The sequence below is a fragment of the Malaclemys terrapin genome, chromosome 2 (genome assembly GCF_027887155.1).
Source record: "Malaclemys terrapin pileata isolate rMalTer1 chromosome 2, rMalTer1.hap1, whole genome shotgun sequence".
Classification (NCBI taxonomy): Eukaryota; Metazoa; Chordata; order Testudines; family Emydidae; genus Malaclemys; species Malaclemys terrapin.
Window position 1 is genome coordinate 173,672,573 of NC_071506.1, and position 26,835 is coordinate 173,699,407.

A 26,835-nucleotide genomic window follows, 5' to 3' on the forward strand; every position below is an offset into this window, starting at 1 on the left:
ATTATATTTGGTCATTTATTTCAAAATACCTGTCAGCAAATATGTCTGTAACAATACAGACAACAAAAAAGATTCAGGAAATGCTTTTTGACAAATAGTTTCCTTAGTAGGCATATTAGTACAGCACTCTGAGTAATAATTCATTTGAACTACAATACTGAACCATATTTCACACACCCCTCAGAAGTAGTGCAAAGGCTTGGGGGAATCAGGGGTAATGGAGGAGCTGAGGGAGAGGGAAATAAATTGCTGGAAACTTGGAGGGTTGTTGGGAATGGGTGGGAAAATTATGGAACAGGCTTTTTTGGGAGGCAGGGAGGGATTGTTAGGGAGCTTCCCCCATGCAGACCTGGCTGACCCCTAGCCTCTCCTATTCAGTCAGGCACATCTGCCTCTGTCCCCATGTGTTCCTGCGACCCCATGTGTCCTTGCACCCCTTGTCCACGTGTGTCCCCCCACTCCCACTCAGACACCCACTCCCCCCATTGCCATGTGATCCTGCATCCCCTCCCCCTGTCCCAATGTGTCTCTGTGCCCCCATCCTGCCTGCTCTGTCTCTATGTAGCTCTGTACTCCTTCCCCAGTCATCATATGGCCCTGCACCTCCCTCCCTCCATGTCCCTGTGCTTCCACTCCCATTCAGCCCCTGCCCCAGTCTGTTCTCCCCACTAGTCCTTACGAGCCCCTGGATGACCCCCCAGCACGCCACATTGTCTGTCTTCCCATAGGCCTGTCTCCTCACCTGGCCTGACAGGTACTGCAAAGAAGGCATGCTCTTTCTCTTCCCTAGCTGCCGGGAGCTGCTGCTTTATTCTAGTGCCACAGGGCCCTCTGGTAGGAAAAAAGCAGAACTGCAGCAACATTTCAGTAGAAGCTTCTTTCTGCACAACAAATTAAAAATATGCACAGCTCATTAATTATGCATGTACGCAGTAGCGCAGAATTCCCCCAGGAGTAATGTTCAGCTTGACATAGAAGGAAGTTGACTGTTTGTAAATAGTGTCCTTGTGTTTGCAGTGCTCTGTATATAGGAGTTCTTACAGAAACTGTCTAGAATGTTGGTCTGATTTGGAGGGAGGAAGTAAAGGAGAGAAGGTGCTTTAAATGTGGGAGAAAGACATAAAATATGAAAGAGGAAGTGCTAGAAACAGTGCAAAAAAAGAAAAAGAAAGATCAAAAAAGAAAAGAACAGAGAGAAATACGATGGTAACAGGAAAAATGGGAAAAGAAAGGAAAGAAGAGAGCAGCAAACTAGGGACCAAAATGAGATGATGAACAGAAGATGTGACGAGATAAAAAGGAAGGCTTTATTTTTTTTATTGAGCTCCCAAAACCTCTTCCCCATCCATCCTGACTGGGCTCACTGTTCTGATTAAACTGAATTTTCAAATATAAGAAGACATCAATATTGGGAGCTTCAGGCTTGCCAATAAGGGAACAGCAGTGTAGGTATGAGCTTTTTCAATAAAGCCTACAGACACCTGTACAGAGTTTGAATCTAGGAGTATATTGGAATAATGATTTTGATTTAGTATTTCCTGTATTTCTGCTATTTGTAGCATTTGATGTTCATAGGTACAATCTTAAGAAAATCTAAGGAAATCTAATTATTCATGCTGAGTGGAGGGGTAATTGTAATTTGTAATTATGATCGGTATACAAAATTAGGGTCATATAACAACCTATCCAAATAAACACTGTCATTAATTTCAATGGGAATTTTAAAAAAAGTTCAATATATTCCTCCGGTATAATAAGGCCTCGAGTACTTATCACTTCCCCATGGAAAATCCCAGTGTGAAGGAGAAGTGCTTTTTCATTTTCTTTTTAATCACTACTATCTAAAACTTCTTAATGTTTTAAACAAACTTTGCAATACTTGAAGCTATACTAGACTTGTGAGACTTCAGAGTTCTTCTGTTAAGAGCTTACTTATCCGGTAAGTTCTGCCAGGCTGTCTGAAGTCCAGTGGAGGAGCTGTGGACTGAGAGTCAGGAGATCTGGGTTATATGCCCTGCTGTAACACTGACCTGCTGTGTGTCTTTGGACAAGTCACTTCCCCTGTATGTGCCTCAATTTCTGTTCATGGTAAAGTGGGAATAATATCATCCTTTGTGTAAGGCACTTTGAGATCTACAGATGAAAAGTGAAATACGGGCCTGATCCAAAACCCACTGAAGTCCATGGAAGTCTCCCTAAGGATATGTCTATACTGCAATCACAGGGAGTGATTGCAGCTCAAGTAGACATACATACATACATAGCTTTAATCTAACTAGCAGCAGGCATTTCAGTGAGGGCTGCACAAGCCTGCCTGGAACCCTGGGTTCACCCAACAGGGCTCACCCATGTTGAAGTGTGCACTACTGCAGTTTCACCGCTCCAGTACACAAGCTAGCTAAACTGAAGCTAGCTTGGGTATGTCTACGCAAGCTGTGACTGCTGTATAGACATACCCTGAGCCTAAAAGCTGAATAATAATTATTATTTATTATTTTGTATCTAACATAATAGCCTACTTTCATTTCATTATTTTATTGATTTGTATTCACTAAATAGTGGAATCTGTGTAGTAGACCCCAATGTAAAGAAAAATGCTATCATATTTAGAGTTCTCCAAATAATTTTTTCACATATCCCATCATTGGCTTATCCTTTCCTCCTTAGATATTTATTAACATCATTTATGTTTTGAGAAAAATGGAATGTGGGGATTGGATCATTTTCACCCATTGTCAATGTGATGCACTGGAACCCACGGAGCAAGCATAACTGTTTTACTTTCCTATGTGCCCTATATATTAGAGGTGGCTACTGAGAAGAACGGTAGTATGGATTTATGGAAGAATCCAACCATACAGGAGGCTTCAACTATGGTAACACCATTAGTAACTTTATATCATTATTAATTTTAAAATATTTTATTGTAAATTTTTATTTCTAGAATCACAAAGGTTTGTTTTAACTGATGACGGTAGCCTGGAAATTTATAATATTCATGGAAGTGACTCTGGAAGTTACATCTGCAATGTCATCTATGTACATAATAATAAATATGTGACAACAGAAATCCGTTTCATGGTCTATGGTAAGTGAAGCTTTATTGCTTTTGTTTCTGAAATGCTTTTACTCAAATGCTGTTTTTTTTTTCCAACGTTCATTTCAGGTTTGTTATTAAAATACATGAATATTCAAATGATCTGGAAGCATAATGCCATAAAAGTATCTAAACATTTAAATTGTTTGCAAGTACCCTTTAAAGAGAATGCTTAGAGAAAAAACATAAAATTATGTACAGAGATAGTTATTTCTCTGCTTACATGGTATACATGTGGCTAATTATTTCTAGTACACCTTAAAAAGGAAATGATTCCAAAAAAGGAATTGTGAAGTGACATTACAACACTGGCAAAACAAACTTGTCACAAATAAATCCATCACTGGAAACTCCCTCTTGGTTGCATGAACCTCATAATTAGGGTGACCGGATGTCCCGATGTTATAGGGACAGGCTCAATATTTTGGGCTTATTACCTATTATCTCCCCCCCCCCCCCTGCCCCGATTTTTCACACTTGCTGTCTGGTCATCCTACTCATAATGCATCATTTTGTTCTGACGTGTGAAGCTCCAGAGCAATTCAAATCGTGTGCACTTTGGAGCTGAAGAGGTACATTATACATGCTGGAGAATAAAAGGTTGATACCAGAGTGAGATTGGATTGTAATGCTATTGAGATATAGAGTAACTGCCAGGGCTCCTGAAATCCCCAGAGCCAGGTGCCTCTGAAGGACACAGTTAGTAACTCAGAGACTTGATTAAATGTATGGGAGGAGTGATTGTTCACAGGGCAGAAGTTGGGAGATATTAGACTGGTGTCATGGAGAGCAAGAGAATTTGAGGGGAACTTCCGAGAGAGTTGGAGATGGATTCTCAATTATTTTATTTGTATTCAAAATTTGCTTGATTTGAAATATCTGAACTCATTATGATTAAACTGAACTGGTTAGAAAAGTATGGCGATGCCCTTAGAGTCTAATAAATGCACTAGATTTCTCCCTACTTACAGGAGGTTTCTAGAATTTGTTAAGAAGTGTGTGAGTTTCTCTTCCTCCTTTTGTCTTTTCTTAGCTATTGTTGTAGGAAAGCAAGGCTAAAGAAGTGTGTTTTGTGCTTTTGTTCCAAGGGCAAGGAGGTCTATGATCATTCTCACTTCTTCTAGAAGGGCATTCCACAGTCTCAGATCAGCTTCTGTAAAAGCTCACTTCTTCCCTCTCTCCTCCAAGTTTGACCCTTTGTGTTGACAGTTTTATTGTTATTATGGAACATATCTGTCAAGGGAGGTAATGAGCTATTGGGACTTCTGGGTTGAAATCTGAAGTTTCATGTCCAAGATGACAAAACTGCAAGGGAGGTACATAATATTGATTGGTATTTTAAATGATACGCTAACCTATCAAATTATTACATCCTAAATTATGCTGATGTTGAGTGTTTCCTAGTGTGTATTTACAGAATGAAAAAAAGTTGGAATATAAAATCTCTTTGCTTCCAAATTCAAAGCAGCTCAAGCGGTAACTAAACTAATGCTGCACTGCCACCCGGTGGACATATGAAGGAAATAGAACCATGCATACTATCTATCTTGATCCATGACTCACTTGTACATTTGGATTCCAGTTTTATTTCAAAACATACAGAATGATTGCTCACAAACCTGCCAGGATAAACCTTTTTCCAAACAGTCCCTCTGTATGTTTGCATTTAATTGCAGGAAAACTTGCACTACCTTCAAATGGAAATTTAATACAACAGCTCTGAGGGAACACAATCATCTTAGCTGAACACCTTGTGCGAGGTGCTGAGTGTCTCAAGTCCCATTGCAGTCAGTGAGAGCTGAAGGTGCTAAGCACCTTTTAAGAGGCACTCACTACTTCACAGGATCAAGACCAGAGGTGAAAGTAGGCTGGTAAGGAGTACTGGTAAAAAAAGGTGCAACAGCGTACCAGCAAATAAGTGGAGCATTCAGTACTGGCTTACTTTCACCTCTTTTGGCTGCACAAAAAAACAGTTTAAACTCAAAGCTAATAAAAGCCAGTGGAAGGGGAAAACTCACTGTCACATTGGTTTCTCTTCCTCCTCCTCCTCCAGCCCCAACAACTGAGTGAAATTAACAAGGATGCCAGAAATGGCCCCTAATCCCGCGGGTTGAACCAGGGAGTGAACAGCTGAGCTTAAACTGTTCCTATGTAGGCAGCAGGCATCCTGGGCAGGCTTCTCCTTCAGCCAGTCCCCCTGCTCCCTGCTGCAAGCTAGAGGGGAGCTGCTGCAGCCCCTGCTGAGTGCCAGGTTAGGGGTAGGGGAAGCATGGAGCCTAGCCCCCTCGGCAGCCTGGCTGGAGGAGGAGGAAGAGAAACCAATGTGACAGTGAGTTTTCCCCTTCCACTGGCTTTTATTAGCTCTGGCTTTAAGATGTGCAGTCAAATACCTATTGTTTTCTGCCCCTGCCTTGGTCTCACCTCCCACCCCCCAACAACTGTGAGTGAAATTAACAAGGATGTTATAAATGGCCCCTAATCCCGCAGAGTGAACAGCTAAATTTAAACTGTTCCTATGTAGGCAGCAGGCATCCTGGGCAGGCTTCTCCTTCAGCCAGTCCCCCTGCTCCCTGCTGCAAGCTAGAGGGGAGCCACTGCAGCCCCTGCTGAGTGCGAGGGGTCAGGGGAACGCGGAGCCTAGCTGCGTCGACAGCCTGGCTGGAGGAGGAGGGAGGATAAGGAGAAAAACGTGACCGTGAGTTTTCGCTTTTTCAGGCTTATTCCAATATTAAGGTTTTATTACAGACAGTACTGGTAATAGTTGTAGCTTTATTTTCTATATTGAAGTCATGCAATGGGCAGTATGAAGTATGTTGGAGAGGTGGGTTGCTTGCGTTTGGACTGTACCAGTAAGAAATGTAACTTACTTTCACCCTGGCCCTGCCCCTTCCGGGGCAGGGGGAGGAGTGGGCTCCGTAGGGGTAAGAGCTGTATTTTACTTTCACCCCTGATCAAGACTGTTAAAAATACCCAGAATGTAAACTACAATATTCCTTTCAAGATAACTGGCATAGTAGCTGTGGTTTAGACCCTATAAAAATTATTAAAAATGTATTTTGATGGAGGGGGTATCCTTGAGATTAGCATCATGATGTCACAAATAAGATCCAGAATTTTAAAAATGGATGCTAAAGTGAAGCTCCTAAATTCTGATTTAGGTAGGCAGTGTGGTTGATTGGTTAGGGCACTGACTTAGGAGTCAGGAGATATGGGTTAGATTCCTGGTTCTTCCACTGATCTCCTGTGTGATTTTGGGGCAAATCAGTTAATCTCTCCATGCTTCAATGTCTCCACCAGTAAAATGGGAATAACCTCCTTTTGTAAAATACTTTTAAAGTCTGTGGATGAAAAGTGTTAGACAATAGGTTGTTGTTATTATTTAATAAGTGTCTTGTTTTTCAGAAATGCTGAGCACTTAGCAATTCCCATTTAGGTTTACTTAACTTAAAGTGCTTAACACTTTCACTTTGGTAATAGATAACAGTAAGAAGCTGACACTATCAACTTTAAACATTATTACTGAGATAGTCAGCTTCAGTATTTTGCAACATATCAGCAAATTGAGAGCTGGATTCTGCATACAACTGTTGAATAGGGACATTTTGCCCAAAGGACAAAGTGAAATGCTCTTGGCTGACAAACATGGACTACCAACAGATCTTCTAGGGGAATAAGTTTACAGTATAACAAAGAAAAATATGTAAAGAATGAATGCCGTATAGTCTGGATATCAGTTCTTGTTTAATTTATTACAAGCAACGTAAAGGAGAGGATAAGTCAAACTATATAGGTGCATCTAGTTTAGTGCATAAGTATTGTCAGACTATATTAAGCTTCCCAAAGTCACTAGAGCATGTTGATATGTCTTTAGAGAAACTAGGATAATAAAAACCAAAATCTCTAAGATAAAGAATTACTAATATAACTATTGAGATGAAAAGGAACACTAATACCCCTAGTTAAAGAACAGAATTTGTGAGCTAGCCAAAGCTGTTTCTGTTAGGGTCTGGTTTAGACTGATTCACTATTCACACATCACTTCTTAACTACTGCATAAAATTAAACAATAGAATTTTTTTAATACTCCAGTTGCTACACACATGCTGTTGTTGCCTTGCTCCATCTCACCTGGGAGAGTCTGTGTCTGCAGACAGCAATACCGTAGGAAGTTAACCAAGCCTATTGCTCTCCAACTGGAGTGGATACTGAGCATTAAGACCGTGAGAACAAGTGCTCAAAAGTTAGGACATTCCAAAAGTTTAAGCTGCTCAGGCAGTCTTAACACAGCGGTGTTACTCATGGTTATTTTCTATTCCTGATTCACTTGCTGAATATACAACTTTAAATTATTACTTTCTTCTCATTGTAGACCGTAAAATCGATACAATTTGATTGCCCTTACATTACCAGAGCAACCTTAGTTTCTAAGAGTTCCAGACTTTTTAGTGTTTTGTTTTTGCAGCAGTAACATTTCATTGCATTAATTCTAGGGTGTTTTCCCCCATTTAATACCTTTTTGACTATTATCAAACAAATTATCAGGAATTATACATAACAAGAAAATATATACCAAAGCTTAGCTACTATAGTGTCAAGCACTATATATTTACTAGTAGCTGAAAGCCCATGCTGTCACATGGGTGTGGCAGCTGGGCCAAGCAATCCACCATCTGTGCAGTTTTTCATACAACCAATGAAATTGTTGCATACAAATTAGCTGTAGAGAAAGGATGATGATTGGTTGAGTTACCTCTGCTATTACAGTAGTCGAGGACTCTTGACAAGGCAGAGACACATGCTTTGCTGTCACACAGGTGTAATTCATAAAGTCAGAATGGCTGAGAATTTAACAGTTGGATCCTAATGGAGCACAAATTCTCATGATAATTGGTGATATTTTGAATAAAAAGTGCTCTCAACCATGTCTGTAGCTGTTTCCATCGTTTGACAGTGACTCAACAGGCATTCTGGGCTTCAGAGTGGCACACACAATGACAATTTTGTATCTTAATACATGGAGATATAGCTAATTAGGAGATATATAGATGAGATACAATAGAAAGTTTATATAATTGAGAGAGAATTTTCATTTTTATAGTATATCATAAGCCAGGGAAAAGTATACATCTGTCATCTGAATTCAAAACAGAAACCTGTGAAACCAATGCAGTTGCTTCATTTGAAAAACAACTATTAGAAAATATGGAGAACTTAATCCGTGATCTTCAATGTGAGATCCGGCAGTGGAACACACAATGCCATGCAGCTACAGATACAATGGCGATGCTAACACACAAACTTACATTTCAGTTTGTGGGTAAGATATATATTTTTCTATTAAATTAAATATTCTGTTACTTACAAATGACATACATGAGGAAATGTTGCATGATTTACATATAGCAAAGAAGGAAAAACGATACATGATATTTGCGGTAAAATATGTTTTTGCATCTGTTTCCATGTCAAAAACTATAGATCATATACTATTAGAAGTATCTCGTTTGCCCTCAATTTTCACAACTCAGTTAATTCTTTTGATTCTGATTCTGCTCCCATTGAAATCAATGTCAAGATTCCCCAGTGATTTCAAAGTATACCATCAGGTCATAAATACTTTAACTTCAGTCTCTAGAGTCTAGTTTGAGGTTTAGCCCAGATGCTGTGGTAATAGATTCTCCAGAAATACCTTAGATTAACTTAGATAGAGGGTTAAACAATTAATTCCAATGTATAAGGATCAGCTTTTACACCATTAACTAAGATCATAGGAGCTATCTATCTTGATTTTTGATAATTTTATGTACAAAAAATAATAAAATCGCTGAGCATAAAAAGAAGTAAACCTAACACACAGAAGCTGGATATCCAAAATAAGCTAGATACAGAAAACTTTTTTCTATTGGAAATATTAGTTCCAGTGTAATATATATCAACATTAAAAACTTCTACTTGAATTACTCTCCTACAGTAATTTGTATTTATTTTACAAGGGAGGGAAAAAAACTCTCTTTCCTCCCCCCGCCATTATTTCAAGCATCATGCAAACAAAGAATCAATCAACTTATGGTTTGTTTTTTAATTTGTTCATTATTTTTTGTGTGAGATCTCTCATGCATATTCAAATAACAGTTCTAAATTAAATAGAGATTTTGATTGATTCTTCATTAAATAGGTTAAAGCAATTGGGAACTTTTACCAATTGACACAGATCAAGAAAGCTCATATCTGCAATTTCCAATTGTTTATATGATTATCTGTCTGCACCTACATGCTATACAGTGGTGATAACCACATTATAAATACATAGAATGGATAGATTAAATAAATGTTGGATGAACTCAACTGTATTAGGTTACTGATCCACTCATTTGGGGAAAAGATCAACATGATGAAATAGAGATAAGGGATTCAGATCTGCTGTCACAGTCTGTTCACATTCTGTAAGTTAAATGAGGAATTTCAAAAATGATAGATTTACATTGCTCCAAAAGTTTCCATACTAGAGCAGACCATACTGCATTCAATCTGGTATCCTGCCATTGGGAATGGTGATTCAGAATAAAGTGAAAACATTTGTACTTGCAGTGAGTCACTTATGCAACGCTTCATCATGCGGTGTGTGTGCGCGCGCGCGGGGGGGGGGGGGGGGGGGGGCTTCTTTCTTCAGTCCTGCAGGCAGTTAATTTTAGACCAAAATCATAATAGTTTCTCCGACCAATCTATTTTTTTCATCCTAAATCAATTTTAAAATGGGAACTACCAGCTTAGAGTAACTGCTTGTGTTATACTTCTGTATATATATATGTCTAGTCTCTTTAGCTACCTTATCTGTTAAAATTAATTATGGCATCTATTCTTGGATTCCATGCTTGATGACCATTACCAAGCAACTAGAGTGCAGATAAAAATGACAAAAAGCAGATTTTTTTTCCCCAGACAGTTTAATTACACCTCACCCCACTTCCCACTTTCTACCAGCCCTATAAACTCTCGGAATTTTCAATAGACAAAACTTTTTAGACCCCTCACAGATTAACATAAAACATTCAAATTAAAAGATTAAATATCCTTCTTTCTCTGTTAATTTCCAGTTTTTCCTTTTGCACTGGCATTTGCAGAGTCCTGTAAAAGTTCAAAATGTGAAAACTCCACCAATTACATCAAAAAGGTACAACTGTTTTATTAAGAAAATAATAAAAATGCAATATTTTGAAGCATTGATTCTTAATCACATTTTTCTCACACTGTGGTTATATTAAAAGTCATGATAGATAGAAAAGGACTCTTACTGCATTAGTATTGCATTTAATAGGGAATCTGAGGTACTTCCGTGAAGAGTTTGAAACAATGGCACTTTATACTTTGGTGCTTTTCTAGAGACTGATTCATTCTAACATCACATCCAAAAATAACCCCCCTAAACACTTTTTTGTTGACAAACCAAAATACTTGGTGGCAACCATAGTCACAGTTGGCATTAATTGGCACCCCTGTTGTTAAAATCAACAGGAAAACCAAGAATCAGTTAGGGCTGGAGATCGAACTGCCTTCTCACCCTAGAACTGGCTCCTCAGAAACAAGCTTGAAGCCCTGCTGATGCCCATTTTTTGGCTAATCAGAGGCCTTCAGTCTACAGGGCTGTCATTTTGGTACCTTTCCCAAGTGTTCTATTACTTTTGGTTTTTTTAAATATACCTTTACAGTATAAACTGATTGATTCACTGCTGCCCTAGCTGAATAATCGTGCTCTTTATCCTCTCCTGTCCCATTATATTTCTGAGCATCATAATTTGTTCTTCTCTGGAGCTTTGGCATCACCGTTATACTTTTCTCATCTTTCTACATGCAAGTAAAGGTGAAACCAGTCTTGTATTGAATGGCCTTGTCCACCTCTTCTGGGCAAGACAGTAGACAGGGTATCTCTGAAATAGTACTTCAACAACTGGGCCACTGAGTATGCGACAAGTGCAGGATGATGTACCTGGTACTGTGTGTTGAATTCTTGAATAGCCATGCACTGGTCTAGGAGAAATTCACTGTGTCAGGTACAGCTGTAGCTCCTTCAGAATGTGACGTGCTGATTAACCAAAGTTAGAGTCAGCCTGATCTTGTGCACTGTAATCAATATTCTGTGTGTACCCATTAATTTTTTCCTTCTAGGAACTGGCACACAGTTACATTCATGAAGTGTATACTCAGAGGATCTGATCCGCTATTCATCTTTTTTTCCTTTCTTAGCTGATTGGACAGATTTTCAAAACTGTATGTGTGATGTGATGTGCAGTCTGCTGCTGCTACTAGTAATGACCCCTTCCTCCCTGCCCACATTTCCCCTTGAGCTGACCCAGTGGGTCAGGAGTCTGGCAGCTGGTTGACATAACTGTCCCAACTACACACAACAAACGAGAATACTAGGAAATTGAATGCCAGGGCGCAGGAAGAATAGAATTGATGCCATGAAGAAAAGACTGACAATAGCTCAAGGAATTTTTTTTTTTTGGGGGGGGGGGGGGTGAAGGGAGAAGAGTTATTTCAGAAATGACTTATTTCCTCATGTTTCTCGGAAGCCTTGTCCCCTAGGCTGTCTGATGTTACTCCTGTGATCGTCTTTAAGGCTTTCTTATATGTTTTTAAAGACTGTGCAAACCTGTTTGTGCCATGTGATAATTTTGGGCTCAGTTATGGCTTTGCCATGAGCCCAGAATAAGAGGCAATGTGGTATTGTGCTGATCCAAAGTATCTTCCCTCCTGGTTCCCCTTCTGCTCCAAGGAGGACAAAACTGTGCCGCGCTGTACCTGGTACAGCATACGTTCCCCATTGAGTGACTGGAGATATGCCGGCTGGTGCATTGGGGGTGGAGGTGTACGGAGCCATGGCTCTGCCCAGTCCTGGTCCCATTCTGCCCCCTCCAACCCACCTATGCAAAGTGGGGAGGGCTCAGCACTTCTGCAGAGCCTATTTCTCCTCCCAATCCGATAGCCATGATGCTAGTATCCAGTGCAGGTAGACGGAGGCATTTTGCTCTCTCATATGTTCCCGTGCTGCCACGCTAGATGTCTTGCGATTTGAATCTGAATAACTTATTTCTTCTTGGTTTTTTTTTTTTTTTTTTTTTTTACTTCTAGGCATACACTAAGATTAAACAATTCTTTGAAGTACAAAATTCTGAATCAGATCACATTCACCAGATACATTATATTTCTGGCTCCCTTACTGGTAAGAAAGTGGATCACTGCAAACCAGGATTTGGTAAAAATATAAACAACAGTACGCTGTGTCCAGGATGCTGTGGTGAGTGTCCAAGGCTTGTTTGGAAAATAATATCGAATTACTTGCCTCAAGAAAAATATGGTGTTGTCGTTCCCGTCCTGCAAATGGAAGACATCCTAATAATTAGCAGTATGGTTACATGTACCATGGTTCAAGGCTGTGGTATAAACAGAGATCTTCAGTCTCTGGGCCTTCTCCACCCTAGGATAAAAGGTATATTTTTTTGCAACCCCATTACCTATAATGTTTTAAGACCCTAGTGTAGACAGGGAAAGTTGTGGTGTGACCCATGTTAGTTGGTCCTGGTGAACCCTATAGAAAGCCTAGCTTACAACAGAATCAGCTAATATGTTAAAACACAGATTGCCATCTCTACACTGCGGTTTTAAAATGTGTTAACTAATGAGTTTTGAAAATATACTTTTTATCCTCAGGTGGACAAGCCCTGGGACTATAAATCTGACATTGTCCACGTGCACCAAACTCATTTTTTTAAAAATGAAAACAGAGAGGATTTGAGTTTGATTCTAAGACAAGTAGACCAGGACACAGAGCGGACTCCATATGCTCAAAACTAGAAAGAAACCTTTAATGGGGCATATTTTTAAAAGCCTTTAAGTGTATGTCTTCACTTTCAAGTTAATTCAGTTATTGGAACTCATGCGTGAGCACTCGTCTTGTCCTAGCTTAGGTGTGGGGCACCCATATTCTAGTGCATCCACTTAACTGGTGCTGTATGCATTTTGTGAGGTGCTAGGATTTCTGAGGGGCATATTCCATGGTTCTTAGCACTGCAGTAAGATGGGCGGCTTTGGGTCTTTCCCGGAAAATTGTGGGAGAACTTGTCTGTCCTTCTGGGCACACAGGGAATTGTGTAAAGGCACTGAAGGACTTGTGACTGGTTGGATCACAGAAACCCCCTGGGAGCTGCCACCTGATGTGCCAAGACTACTACTACCTCTGCTTTCCCTGCCACCTCAGGACTCCAGCACCCTGTCTTGCTGAGCCAGACATTCTTGTCTGCTCCAACAAAGACCCAGGGTCTGAATTACTTGCCCCAAAGCTGCAGGTTTACCTGAAAGCAGCTAACAGAAGTGTTCCTGTCTTTAACACTCATATGCCCAACCCCCAATGGGGTCTAAACCCAAATAAATCTGTTTTACCCTGTATAAAGCTTATACATGGTAAACTCATAAATTGTTCGCCCTCTATAACACTGATAGAGAGATATGCACAGTTGTTTGTTCCCCCAGATATTAATACATACTGAGTTAACTAATAAGTAAAAAGTGATTTTATTAAATACAGAAGGTAGGATTTAAGTGGTTCCAAGTAGTAACAGACAGAACAAAGTAAGTCACCAAGCAAAATAAAATAAAATACGCAAATCTATGTCTAATCAAACTGAATACAGATAATCTCACCCTCAGAGATGCGTTTTTTCCTCAGACTGGACACGTTCCAGGCTTGGGCATAATTCTTTCCCTGGTATAGCTCTTGTTCCAGCTCAGGTGATAGCTAGGGGATTCTTCATGATGGCTCCTCTTCTCCCTTTGTTCTATTCCACCCCTTTATATATCTTTTGCATAAGGCGGGAATCCTTTGTCCCTCTCTGGGTTTCCACCCCCTTCTTCTCAATGGAAAGACACCAGGTTAAAGATGGATTCCAGTTCAGGTGACATGATCACGTCACTGCAAGACTTCATTGCCCACTTGCCAGCACACACGTATACAGGAAGACTCACAGGTAAAAAACAGCCATCTGCAGACAATTGTCCTGGTTAATGGGAGACATCAAGATTCCAAACCACCAGTAATGGCCCACACTTTGCATAATTACAAAAAAGGCCCTCAGAGTTGTATTTCATATTTCTAGTTTTAGATACAAGAGTGGTACATTTATACAGATAGGATGATCACACTCAGTAGATTATAAGCTTTGTAATGATACCTTACAAGAGACCTTTTGCATGAAGCATATTCCAGTTACATTATATTCACTCAACATATTTTTATAAAATTATATAGGCTGCAACGTCACAGGACTATCAGCAAGTGTTTATCCTGGGTCGACACTGCAAAGTGGGCAGATTTCCAGCCCAGGTGTAAGCAGCACTCAGGCTGGGCCAGCTGGCCCAGATGTAACGTGAGTGAGGAGGTTTGTTCTGTGTGGATGGGAGCCAGATAAGGGATAACACCCATGTTAAAAGCCCAAGTTAACACTGCAGAGAAGACAAGCCCTAAATGGTCTTGAGACAGAAAGGGGGGGACTGTGTAAAGTGGAACACAATTCTCCATTTTGGGGAGCAGAGAAGGCTAACAAGACATTAATGTGGACTGCAGTGTGGAGGGTTAACAGCCTCATCTGGACAGGGAAACTACAGAAACTTCTGTGGTTGGAAGATGCATATGTAGGTAGTGTAACATTTCCAACTATGTTAAAAATATTGGAACAGTTAAGGGGGAGTGGAGACATGAATCCAATGGAGCCCGCTCAGGAAAAAAGAGATGGAACTAATAAAAAAAACATTAATTCTATGACACCACACTTTTCTGGAATTCTTGAGGTAGCACACTCCATGCTGCAACTTCCATAGAGGAGCTGAACAGACAAACTGACAGGATAAAATACATGCTCTTCCACACAAAGAGAGCCTAAGCTTCAAAGTCTTTTTGAAAAATATTCAGTACTAGAAAAGTGTTCTTATAAATTCTTTGTGATGTGGATCAGTCACATTACAAGTGGCCAAATGGGTTGCAGTTCTTGATTAATTTAGCCCTTTTTTGTTTGTGTATCCACTGAACAAATCAAGATTTTTACAATACGTTATTTACAATTGTTCAATAAATAGTTTAGGTAACCAAATTTCAACCTATGGATTATTGCTCATGGCATTCTATTATTAGATATCTAGACTTTGCTAGTCCAGTGTTGCAACTGGGTCCCTAAATCACATGGTATTTTTTATATTTCCTGAGTGGATAATCTAATCCTTAACAATTTCATTCCATCACAAAATAGCTTTAGTGTTTTACTTAAGTAAGTCTCAGGTACGGGTCTGAAATATGTTTTCCAGGAACGCTTGTATGAACAGAACTTTGCTCATGAAAATCAGACAGGAAAGGATGTGAACATGGGCAAATAGATGTGTGATTCAGATTTTGCAAAAGTGTTCACAAATACTTTCCCCCAGCATCTACCCAGCACTATCGTCAAGTAATTCATATCATTCTCACTAATTTCCTCATCGCTGGAGGGACCTGTGAGGATTTGGGCCTTTGGGGCTTGTCACTGGGTTTCAGCAGCTAGGAGCGGGGTACCTTAGGTTAAATTTGTCAAAACATACATTTGGCAATGATCATTCTTTAAAGGTGATGTGTAAAGGTGGGGGGTATGTTTTTGAGTTTTTCCTATTTTTATAGTGTATAAAGAAGGCTAGACTTGAGTTTTACTTTTTTTTATTTTTATTTGTTGTAAACAGCGGAAACAGTCTTGCCTACCCTGTTTTCTCAAGAACATGCTATTAATAACCAGTGAGCTAGTATTATTCTGACTTTGTAATCTGATTAATTGGGAGGGGAACTGATTTAAAAGTCAGTGGGATTTGTTTTTTGAAAATCCTATTAAACCTAACTCAAATACCTAAAAAAGTTGAAAGAAAAACTGCTAAAATTTCTCAGCCCCATGTCTTCAACTACTGACTGAGAGCCATTCCCAATCTCCTCTTTTTCCCTCCTCACTCTTCCAGTTATTAAACAACAAAAACCCATTTAGGTCTTCTTTAGACATCAAACCAAGGGGGAAAAGGACCAAACCTGTTTTTTTTTCCTCTTTGCAGGTCTCCTTTAAGGTGGAAACCTTCCACACTTAGCTTCAATCTCAGTGATTTCTTTCTTTTTTCCTACTATCTAAACTAAATTTGAGCTTTAGATGACTTTTTATTTTCAAATCACTGATAACCAACTTCGCCTTAAAACCCCATGTTCACCAGGCCTTTGGTCAGCAAAGGACAAACAGTATTTCCTCGTATACAGGCCAATAATTAAAATTATTCAAATAAAACAATCTAATGCATGTTTATTAAAATCCATTTTTACTCTATTGTACATTTTTTTTTAACTAGTAACATGCCCACCTGGTCGATTCAGTGCAAGATATGATACCACCTGTGTTCTCTGTGCATCAGGGTCCTATAATAAAAAGTACGGGCAGACTGCATGCAAAAACTGTCCAAAAACACAAACTAGTGATAGAAGAGGAGCCAAAACTGAAAGAGAGTGTCACGGTAAGTTATTTTCAGTAAAGAAGTACACTGGATTGACAGTGATAGAAGTGGTATGGAATTGCTAGTTTTTAATTATTCTTATCGCAAATGTATGTGCTTTCTATCCCGAGCTAACAAACTTCTTAGAAATCTCCCCTACCTGACTTATTCAATGGCCTCATCTAGTATCATGCTCTAGAAACAGAAGACCCGGGTCCATTTCCCAGTCCTTGGACCCAAATCCTCTCTTGTCTGGTCATTTACACCAGGTCAAGTGAGTGCAGAGAGGGTGTATAATTTTACTGAATCAGAATGGTAATGATTTGCACTCACTTTGCACTAGTGTGCAGGACAATGCAAGATGGGAGAGTCACTGAGAATCAAGCCCCTTGTTTCTTGATTACCTGGTCAATATGCTGTCATTAACAGAAAGAAAATACAGCATAAGAATGAAGCCCTATGGCTAGTTGTTGAAATACTTCCAAATTAAGCTTTGATGATTTCTTTTGGGCTCCCACACAAATATTGAGTTTCAGTCTTACCGTTCTGGCTCCCCATTCAGACTGTCCATATGCTACAGTTAGACAAGAGGAAACAAGATAAATATGTGAAGTGGTTTCTATTGGTTTTATTTTGTTTTTGTTCATCTTTTTCAGGAACTCTGCAAATCTGGATTGTTTTCTTAATTTCCTCCTTAGGAACAAGCCTTATCCTAGTGACATCTTGGGTGTAAGAACCTTTATGGCATTGCATCTATTTCTATTATGCTTTAATACTGTTTGTAGGTAGGACCCCTGTACATCCCTTCACTTACAGAAACTGAAGGGAGCCTGTGACAATGGATCTGATCTTGGAGTACAAATGAGGGAAGTGCTGTTTCCATAGGACACTCTCCCCCTCTTCTCTGGCCTCTAAGCATTGGGTGCTAGATGCACAGGAGATGGTAGATCTCCACTTATTCTCACCCACTCAAATCAGCACAGGCAGAGAGTGTAAGTTGCTGCAGACAGTCAGCACTAAGTTATCCTACTTCCTCCTCTGTACTAGCAAACCCTTCCCTCCCTAACCCCCTTGAAGGGACTTTCTGGAGCAGCTGGCAACCACAAATGTTGCTGGATGCACATCTTGGGGCTATAATAAGCCAATAGGGTTGGGCAGCTGTGCACAGGCCAGAAACCTTTGCAAATGTCCTTGCATTTGGCGGACCTTGGATAGCTGTGGTTTGCAGAGTACAACCTCCATCCTTTGGTGCAGTGAATGGAAGAATGCTATGGAAATTGTGGAGAGTTTGTGTCAGGGTAACCAAACTATGAAAGTGAGGCCCACACGCACAACTTACCAGGAGCCAGAGGTCTCCAGCTTATCAGTATACACATTTATATACATTTTGTACAGAGGTGAAAGTAAGCCGGTACGGTCTGGTACGGTGTACCGGCAAGAGCCAGTACACTGTGCCGGAAGGCACCGGCTTCCGCAGTGGGGATTTAAAGGGCTCTGGGCTCCCCGCCACCCTTTAAATCCTGCCCGCAGCTCCGTTAGCTGGGCTGGGGCCGGGATTTAAAGGGCTTGGGGCTCCCCGCAGCCGCAGGAGCTCCGGGCCGTTTAAATCCATGCTTGAGCCCAGCTGCCGGGCTGGGGCCGGGATTTAAAGGGCCCGAAGCTCTGCAGTGGCCGGAGCCCCGGGCCCTTTAATTTGCCCCTGAGCCCCGGGGGCTCCCGGCCACCTCTAGAGCTGGGAGCTCTGGGTTGATTTAAAGGCCCTGGGGCTCCCAGCCACAGCCAGTGCCTTTAAATCTTGAGAGCCCCCACCTCTTGCGGTTGAGGCCACGCCCCCCCAGGACTCCGGCAGTACCGGTAAGTCCTGTAAGTTACTTTCACCCCTGATTTTGTATAAAAATAAATGCAGAGGCCCATATTTAGTTTGTACCAGTATTTTGTTTGATGGATTAATCTCGATGCTGGTTATTGTCTTCTATGGGAGTTCGATCAGGCCTATACTGATTAAAGGTCACCAACAATCTTGCTCAGGATGAGGGAGGCTGCATTTAGCCCTCAGGCTGCCCTGGGTGTCCCTAGTTTGACATTAATTTGTTTTCTAACATTTATTTCATTATATTACGTAGTTCTCTGCTGCCATGATGCAGGGGGGTAACTTGCTTCACTCACAGTGAAAAATTTCTTACCTGATAATTTTCAGTTACCAGTTGCTCTCTTCATTCACCACAAAAGGGTCATGCACCTCACCCGTGCAATTCAGAGGCTGTCCAAAGTTGCTGTTGCTGGAGGCACAAGGATTAAGCCACACCCTTCCACGCAGGCCACCAGAAGAGTTTGTCCACTGTTGTAGAAACCCTTCAGCAGCCAGTTATTAGCATTAAGACAATAAGTAGAAATTACATTTACTAACCCTTTAGGCAATTCTATAAGTAGGGCTTCAAAGGGGAGTAAAAAGTTCAATTTGTTACAAACTGTATTCCAGTTATTTACCAGACTACTAGGGTAGATTGAATGAGGAGAGAAGCTGCTAAAAGGAAGAAAATTATTAGGTGAATTTCTCATTCTGCTGTAGTTTCTCTCCTCCTTCACCACTAATGGGAAAGCGGTGAGCAGACATTCACAAAAGTGGAGTGGGGGAGGGGAGAGGCTAAAGCAGAATTTTAACAATTATTAGAGTAGGATAATAGGTAGAAATAGAGTTTCCCCCATATAAAGCAAAAGCTTTGTAATGTAAGGAATTATTTGAGATCCAGCCCCCTAGCATCTCTTTACCAAAGGATGCCTCTCCGAGGAATGACGCCCTAATAGGAAAATGTTCCTCAGATGCGGCACAGACACTTTGTTCCCACAATGCCATTAGGGACCTTACAGAAGGAGCCTTGATTCCTTTCATGAATGGTCTCCCAGATGCCAGTTGGTACAGGATGTTAACATGTTGCTTGCAGCAACTTTGAGGTCCAAAGGCCTTGGCATTTTAGATAGAATGAGATGCACAGGATACAACTGGCATATATGTGATGCTTCATGTGTATCTGTAAAGCTGTAGCAATACCCATTTATGCCCCACATTCTAAAGCAGTTTTAAAAATTGGAACAAAATGATGGGAAAAGTATCTCCCAGGAGTTATGGAAAGACAGACTTAGGCAGATAGATTTCTGGAGCTATAAGCATAACCCTTTCCTCACAACAGCAGCAGTGTGGTTCTTGTATAGAGAGAGGAATTATGGTCACAAGTGTGTCTAATCTGGCCTGTTTGATTAATTTTGACACCTGATGATCTTTACATAGGGACTCCATTGTGCCAACTTAAAGAACACTGTGAGGACTGGTTCCTACTTTTCTTTAGTGCTAAGCTGTAGGACTCTGCCAACCACCCCTGAGAAACTCTCAAGCAACTAAGAGCTCCAGAATGTTGTGGTGATGATAATCAGTATCATCATTATTACTGTTATTACATAACTGCCCGATACTAAGTTGCTTGCACCTTTCTCTGAGGCAGCCGGTACTGGCAACTGTCAGACATAAGGTACTGACTTAATGGGCCACAAGTCTGATCCCATATGGCTATTCCTATGTTTTGTTCTCACACTTCAGCTGTTGAAATGAACTAAAAGGATTCATGTGCTGAGATTTTGGAAAATTGTACAACACAAGCTGTGAGCTGGAGCCTGCTTTTCTGTGAGAACCCATAACCCAAGTTGTCTGGTCTTCCAGATTGTCTCCCCACCCTGCAAGGCATGCTTCCATAGTTTGTATGCAAGAATCTAGAATGAAAATTGAATTGAATTAATGTATGTACCTGTCCATAAATGGAAATTCAGACATGATTTAGAAATGCCTAATTTTGCATTGCAGCTGTTCTGCACAACAGATTTTGTGAAATCCCAGCCAGGGGTGAAAGCAATGTGTAGAGCCAGCAAACCTAGTTGATGGAGACAATTGGCTGTAGATGACCACTACCAAGAAATGACTAGTGCAGTGAAAATTTGGATCTTTGTAAATCTTTACCATGGTGGTAAAATTGTGGTCAGACCTAGGCCTATTTTGACCTCTGGGTGAACAATTTTCTGTTAGGCTCAAGCTAGTCTTCATTTTAAACAACCAGTGGGTTTGAATAGTTTCTAGCAGCTGGCAAGTTAGGAGTAGCTCTGTTTCCCTGGCCAGCCATTCCTTAGGAGTGGAGGTGCAGAGAGTAGATCAAAGGAAGAGTCTTGTATAGGCATTGTAAGCTCTCAAACTAAAATGTTAATTTTTTGTCATGCTGAGGATTTTATTGGTTTGGAAAGAGCGATTTCCCTGCTTCAGTTTTCCCTCTCGTAGAGAACAGCCCTTTCCTTCAGCAGCAGTGGTGCTGGTAGTGACCGACAGATTGCTCTGCTGGTTTGATAGTGAGGACTCAGGCTTCTCTGCATTCTCAGCTACTACTTTCTCTAATGTTTCCCCCCAACATTCTCACACCTGTGAATTTGGATACACAGAGTCCTTGTTTGGGGAATCTGGGTCTGATTGTTGGCTACTCAAGTGTTTAAGCACTACTTTTTTAAAGTTAGGAGCTATTGCTCGTCACAAATCACTTAGAGCCAGGAAAGGTTAACAAGGAAGAATATTTTATACACCACTGTAAGGATTTGACTATAATATGAACTCAAGGTATCCTGCACTCCAAGCACAGACCATACCCCTAGACAACAATCCAGTTGTTTGCCACCACGTAGGTATTCTCTGCTCTTAATTAAGAATATTTTTGGTCTGAATGGTTATAGCCAAGGATTTTACATTTCTTAGTAGAGTGTCCTCACTCTTATGGTGTAAGGCATCTTTTGGAACAAGGTTTGACTCGGTAGGTGGTGTGGCTATTGCTTTACCAACCTTAGGTTCCCAAAACTTACGAAGTATCCTGGTGTGTTTATGCAACATTTTAGTTTAACATTTTAGTTTTAACAGATGTCCACATTCTAATTGTATGATGTCTTTACAAAGGAGAGTACAGGAAACCCTGTGTCATTATTGCTTGAAGGGAAGGTATTTATTATTAATAATGAGCTCGTCGTGAGCCACTGGCTTCCTATCCTGGGAGAACCATGTGAGATTTTTCTTTTTTTGATGGTATGTGTATGCAGTGCTTCCCTTGACTGGAGGGCAGTAGCACGCTATTCATCCTGGTCTTGGGATGCTCCAACCAAGGAGAATAGCCCCCTAGGTGACCCTGGTAGCCCGACATGAAGCTCCTGCAGGCTGGCTAGGACCCTAGTAAGTTCTGCAAGAGTGACCTAGTACCACTCAGGGCTTTATACTCAGTAAATCAGGAGCTCTTGACCATGGGAAGGGATTTCTCACTTATGCCCCTGTTATCCCATGATGGTGCAGCTGCATGGGAATAAAGTCCTCATGTGCCTCAGCTTCTGGGCACAGGCTGTCTCTAGTGCTTCTTATCCTTTCATTGGGTTGCAGCCATAGAGACCGACTCCTTCCCACTTTTTAGTCTCTGAGCCCCTTTCCCTGGCAAAGCGAGGGCTGGCTGATGATCACAAGGCACAAATCCCATTCCACTGCTGCCTGACTCTTAGCACCTTTCCCTGGCAGAGCGAGGGTCCCTGAGTTGAGAGCCAGCCAGGCACACAATTCCTAGTAGGCTGCAGCCTGAGACAGGGCTGCACAGGAGGAACAGGCTTCTCGCATACCCAGACATGCCGCATGGTGCACTGTGACAGCGTCTGGGGGGACAAAAGCCCCAGCAACCACCAAGAAAGGGTTTAACCCTGATTTTTACCCTACTTGCTCATTAACATTACAAACTGCTGCCTCCCAAAGGGGATGTCTGCTTTTGTCTTTTTGGAGTCTCTGGAGTTCCCTGATCTTAAACTCCAAGCAGGCTGTGAGATCTCCCTTCCCTGGGAATCTTCATGCCCATAGTTAATCCTTCCTGTTGTGGAGTTGCAGGTTTTAAGCAGGGGATTTGGCAGGGTCCTAGCATACTGATCTGACTCAAAAACATATACCCTATGAGAGCAAGGGTTGGCAGTTTACAGCAGGATAGTGGAGGAAGCCTACTAGACAGGCGCTGTACCAGAGGATTTAGAGCCTTAATACTCCAGTGATTGCTCACCTTAGAAAAGTTGAAATGAAGTCTCTTCTACACAAAAATGAATAAAAATTAGACAAAATGGTCAGGAGAAATCGAACCAACCATGAACCTGTTTCGCTGCCAGAGGCAGAAATTCTGGTGGCCTGAGCTGAAGGGCAGAGCTTAGTCCTCAGCTCTCTGGCAACAAATTGGGACCACCTCCAAATTTCACAGGTGAGAGATTACCCAGTCATTCTGAAGAGAGAAGTTGTGCAGCTGAAATCTGTTCTGCTGTTCACTCTGTGGACATTACTGCCTGACAACATTTTTTTAAATCCCCAGAATAATACATAAATGCTGTAGAAGAACATTAGCAGCCCGATATATAGAGGAAGCCGAATCTGAACTTAAAACCAGACTGAAAACATTTGCCAATATTGCAAGTGATGCAGAGATTGAAGAGCAAAGAAGTAAACTAAGAAACCCAGACAGATCTGAGAGAAAGAATCTGCCAAAATATAAAGTTGGGTTTATAGAGGAAGAGTCCATAGGATTATTAAGCAATGATGGCATAACAGAGACATCAACACCTGTCGGCTCAAATACATCTCCTGACCGTACATGGCCAAGTGAAGTAGAAACAAGCTTTGAGGAAGGCAGATCACAGGGTACTTTGGAAGAAGAAATCCAGTGTGTTTCAAAAGGACTGGTTTCTAATCCGCAAAAGTTTAATACAATAAACCACAAATTGTCTTAACTTCTCTGTGTGATGTAGGGTAAATTGTAAAGCAAAATACTGATCATCTGTTGCAAAATATGGAGTTAAGGACCCTTCTAAAAATATTCATGTCCATAAAGATATTATCTTAGAGTTATCACTATTATTTTTTATCTACAATAAGGTGTATACTTTATAGTGATGTGTTCTGGCAGCTGGAAAAGCAAAAACTGTTTAAAAGATCAGCATTCTCCTTCAGGAGACAATTCTCCTTAAAATTGTGTAGCACTTAGCAGTTTTAGGAGCTCCATTCTGCAGAAGCATTAAATACTTTCTACAGATGTGTGTTAACATATATTTTCTTTTTTCATATGCAAGCTATTCAACCGTTTGATAATGGCTCCAAACTAATTAAATTTCTTACTTTCTAAGAACTCTACAGAACAAAATAGAAGTTAATGTTTAACTGATATAATTTGATATTATGATACAATACTGTCATGTTACATTTTTCATAACCTCAATGCAAACTACATGTACAGTATTTTAATATGTGCTACATGCTTTGCAGTGTGTATTATGCTCAGAATAAATTTAGAGAAATTTTAAACTCATGTTATGCCTGTTCAAAACTGAAGTTCATGTGAACAAAAATGATATTGGGACTTTAGCCGGTAGCAAATCCACTGGATGGTTTCAGTATTATGAAGGTGGGAAATGGTTTGGTCTGTTAATTTATATAATAAAAAAACAAGAATTTGAAAACAAAATTTGGGACAGACATCTTATCAGATAGTTCTCAGTATTCATTTAATATCATTTGAACATTTTCACAATGAGCTAAATATTCAAAATGCTGCATAACCGTTGTGCAGCTAAAATCAGTTTTTAATCCAGGGAAACCGAGAATTTCCCCTTAAACATGCCCTCTATGCCAAAAAATAAAATAAAATTAAGAACCTTTTATTTACTCACCATTTCATCAACAGTAAAACTAATCACATATAACACACATCAGGTATGCAGCTTAAATATTAAAAATATGTTCATTCAGCTTCTAAATTGGTTCCCTAATTTGCTTAGGAATGTCCAGTTTCAGATGTATTTGGATGCCCATAATTTCAAAACAGTAATCACAGAAAGTAAGCTGCCTCCATGCATTATAACAATAGCAGTAGACTTCAATGTGTTATCCAAGCACAAGGAGCAGACAAATATTGGAACCCCTTTTTCCAAACAGTTTTAAAATCAGGGTGATTCACACACTGGGCTCTACAATGACTCATACCTACCCTTAGAGAGATGGAGGAAGAAGCATGAAACAAACAGTGGATCCTGGAGACATACCTGTGCAGTGGATGAGCAGGTGTAATGCCTCAGAGGTGGTTGGTGGGTCCATTGTTAGAGGATTGTCGTTAAAACTGTTCTACAGATGTAACCTGCATTCATTCATCCCAGTGAGGGAATAGGTGAAGTGCACAGAGCTACCTTTTAGGGGTACAAATAAACTTTTCAAAGAAAATGGGTGTAGATAAAGTCAAATCCAGCAGAGCAAAAATAGATTATTGAATCCCACAAGTACGGCAGACTAGATTACCTAAAAATGAAAAATACATAGTTGAAACAATGCTTTACCTGATCCAGATGGAAGAAACCGTTTTGCAGTCTAATCTTCAAGTAGGAAGCACCTAGGCCCCGAGTTTGCAAAGAACTTAACCATACATAACTTTGCTCATGTAACCTGTTCCAGTCCATTCTTAAACAGTGACCAACAGGCTTGTTGAAACCCCTCAAATAGCAGTTTGTAAGCATTAACAAAAATATGATCTTAAGAAATAATTCCAAGGAGAATCCGTCCCCATGAAAGTTACAACTTGATATACAGCTGCAAAAGCAAGGCCTGCATAAATGTCAAAAGGATCAGTGGGCATGTATAGGCAATACATTTGGAGAACTCCATTTGCTAGTTTACCTTCCTTTTCCCATCAAGAAATGTCTATGCAGATCCCCAGTGTAGGATAATGACAATACAATAAGTCAGGAAGATGACTGAAGAGTACTCAGTTAAAAAAAAATAATCGAAGCACCATTCTCCTGAACCAAGCATTGGCGCTAACTCCAACTTTGAGCCGTGGATCTAGCTCGAGCCACAAGAAAATAATGTTTTGTGAATGTGTCAATTGAGTCACGGTGGCCCAACAATGGGAAGGTACCACAATTTCTCATGTTTTTCAATTTTGCCTTGTGTGGTTCCAGTTCTTTATTTGACCAAACCAGATTTCCACTGATCTTGTGATAAAAGTGTCCTCAACCTGTAACTTGTCAAGCTCACCCGAAACCCATATTTACAGTCTCCAGATAATGCACTTTTTTCTTTCTCTGAAGGAGTCAAAAGTCTTGTAAGAGTCTAGAAAATCTTCCACAAAGTAGTAGTATACTTTTAAAATAATTATTTCCTTGTTTTGATCCAACAGTGTGGGGGAATAGCCTAATACCTTGTAGTTTCCTAGGAGTCTGACAGTCTATTGTTCTTCAAGATTTCAGAATAATTTTCAGCCTCAGTGAAGATGTCGTGAGATGGTATGCTGAGCTATTTACTATCTATTCAGAGATCTTCAGTATTTGCTCATTCACCACACACTTTTAAAAAGGTGCATTATACAAACCATGGTTTGTGAACCTACAAATACTTGGGACTTGAATTCTGCTCTTACCAGATTGAATCTCTGGGAGTATGTTTTCTGCACTCTCTATCTCATTGAAGACTGTTTTCTTCATGGCTATAAAATCATACAAGTACCACACATGCTATTCCACAAGGAAAAGATGGTTTTATGGCCTCATCCAAATTATTTTTTTTAAAAGTGGTAAATAGATTTTCATATATATTATATAACTCCCCATTTTTCTGTAGACCTCATGATCTGTGTGCTGAAGCAAGATTATATAGGCTAGATATTGAAAGGTTGTTTGCTTATTTATTTGTTAACAAGTAAGGCATTCAAAGAAACCTTCCCAACTGTTTGCAGCTTTTGGTGAGAAGTCTAAAGTCCGAAGCCTTTTTAGTTCAAAATCTTGTCAAGTGGACTATGCTGTTATCAACACACTGGAAGACTCCCAGAAACCAATAGATTAACAGCATGTTCTACAAAACAATGACTGCAACAGTGGTTTGTATCAAGAGTATACTTATCTATATATTAGTCTTTCCAGTGATATTTGGTGGGCGCACTCAAGCAGACTGCCTACACGGGCATCCAATTGCCAGAAGTACGTTGAAATTTGCACTGAGCAAGAGGGTACTTTAATCAAAATATAGCATGCTCTTTTCACAACAGGCTGTACAAAAAAGACAAACACTTATAAAAGCACTTGGAGGTTTCAGAGGGACATGTCAGATTATAAAATGAAGTCAATGG

General features: G+C 40.4%; 1 protein-coding gene across 2 annotated transcripts in view; it reads left to right on the forward strand.

Annotated features, from left to right (window-relative positions):
• Nucleotides 1-24,030, forward strand: part of LOC128831018 (zona pellucida-binding protein 1-like) — a 48,461-nt gene extending 24,431 nt beyond the window's left edge. Inside the window, exons 4-10 of one of the 2 annotated variants that reach the window (XM_054017047.1) lie at nucleotides 2,945-3,088; nucleotides 8,247-8,414; nucleotides 10,192-10,268; nucleotides 12,227-12,392; nucleotides 16,496-16,657; nucleotides 17,293-17,365; nucleotides 23,041-24,030. In XM_054017047.1, coding sequence (XP_053873022.1) covers nucleotides 2,945-3,088; nucleotides 8,247-8,414; nucleotides 10,192-10,268; nucleotides 12,227-12,392; nucleotides 16,496-16,657; nucleotides 17,293-17,365; nucleotides 23,041-23,455 — 1,205 coding nt within the window. In that variant the 3' untranslated portion in view covers nucleotides 23,456-24,030. The remainder of the gene's footprint in view (nucleotides 1-2,944; nucleotides 3,089-8,246; nucleotides 8,415-10,191; nucleotides 10,269-12,226; nucleotides 12,393-16,495; nucleotides 16,658-17,292; nucleotides 17,366-23,040) is intronic. The other variant, XM_054017048.1, reaches the window with a different exon arrangement.
• The last annotated feature ends 2,805 nt before the right edge of the window (nucleotides 24,031-26,835 follow it).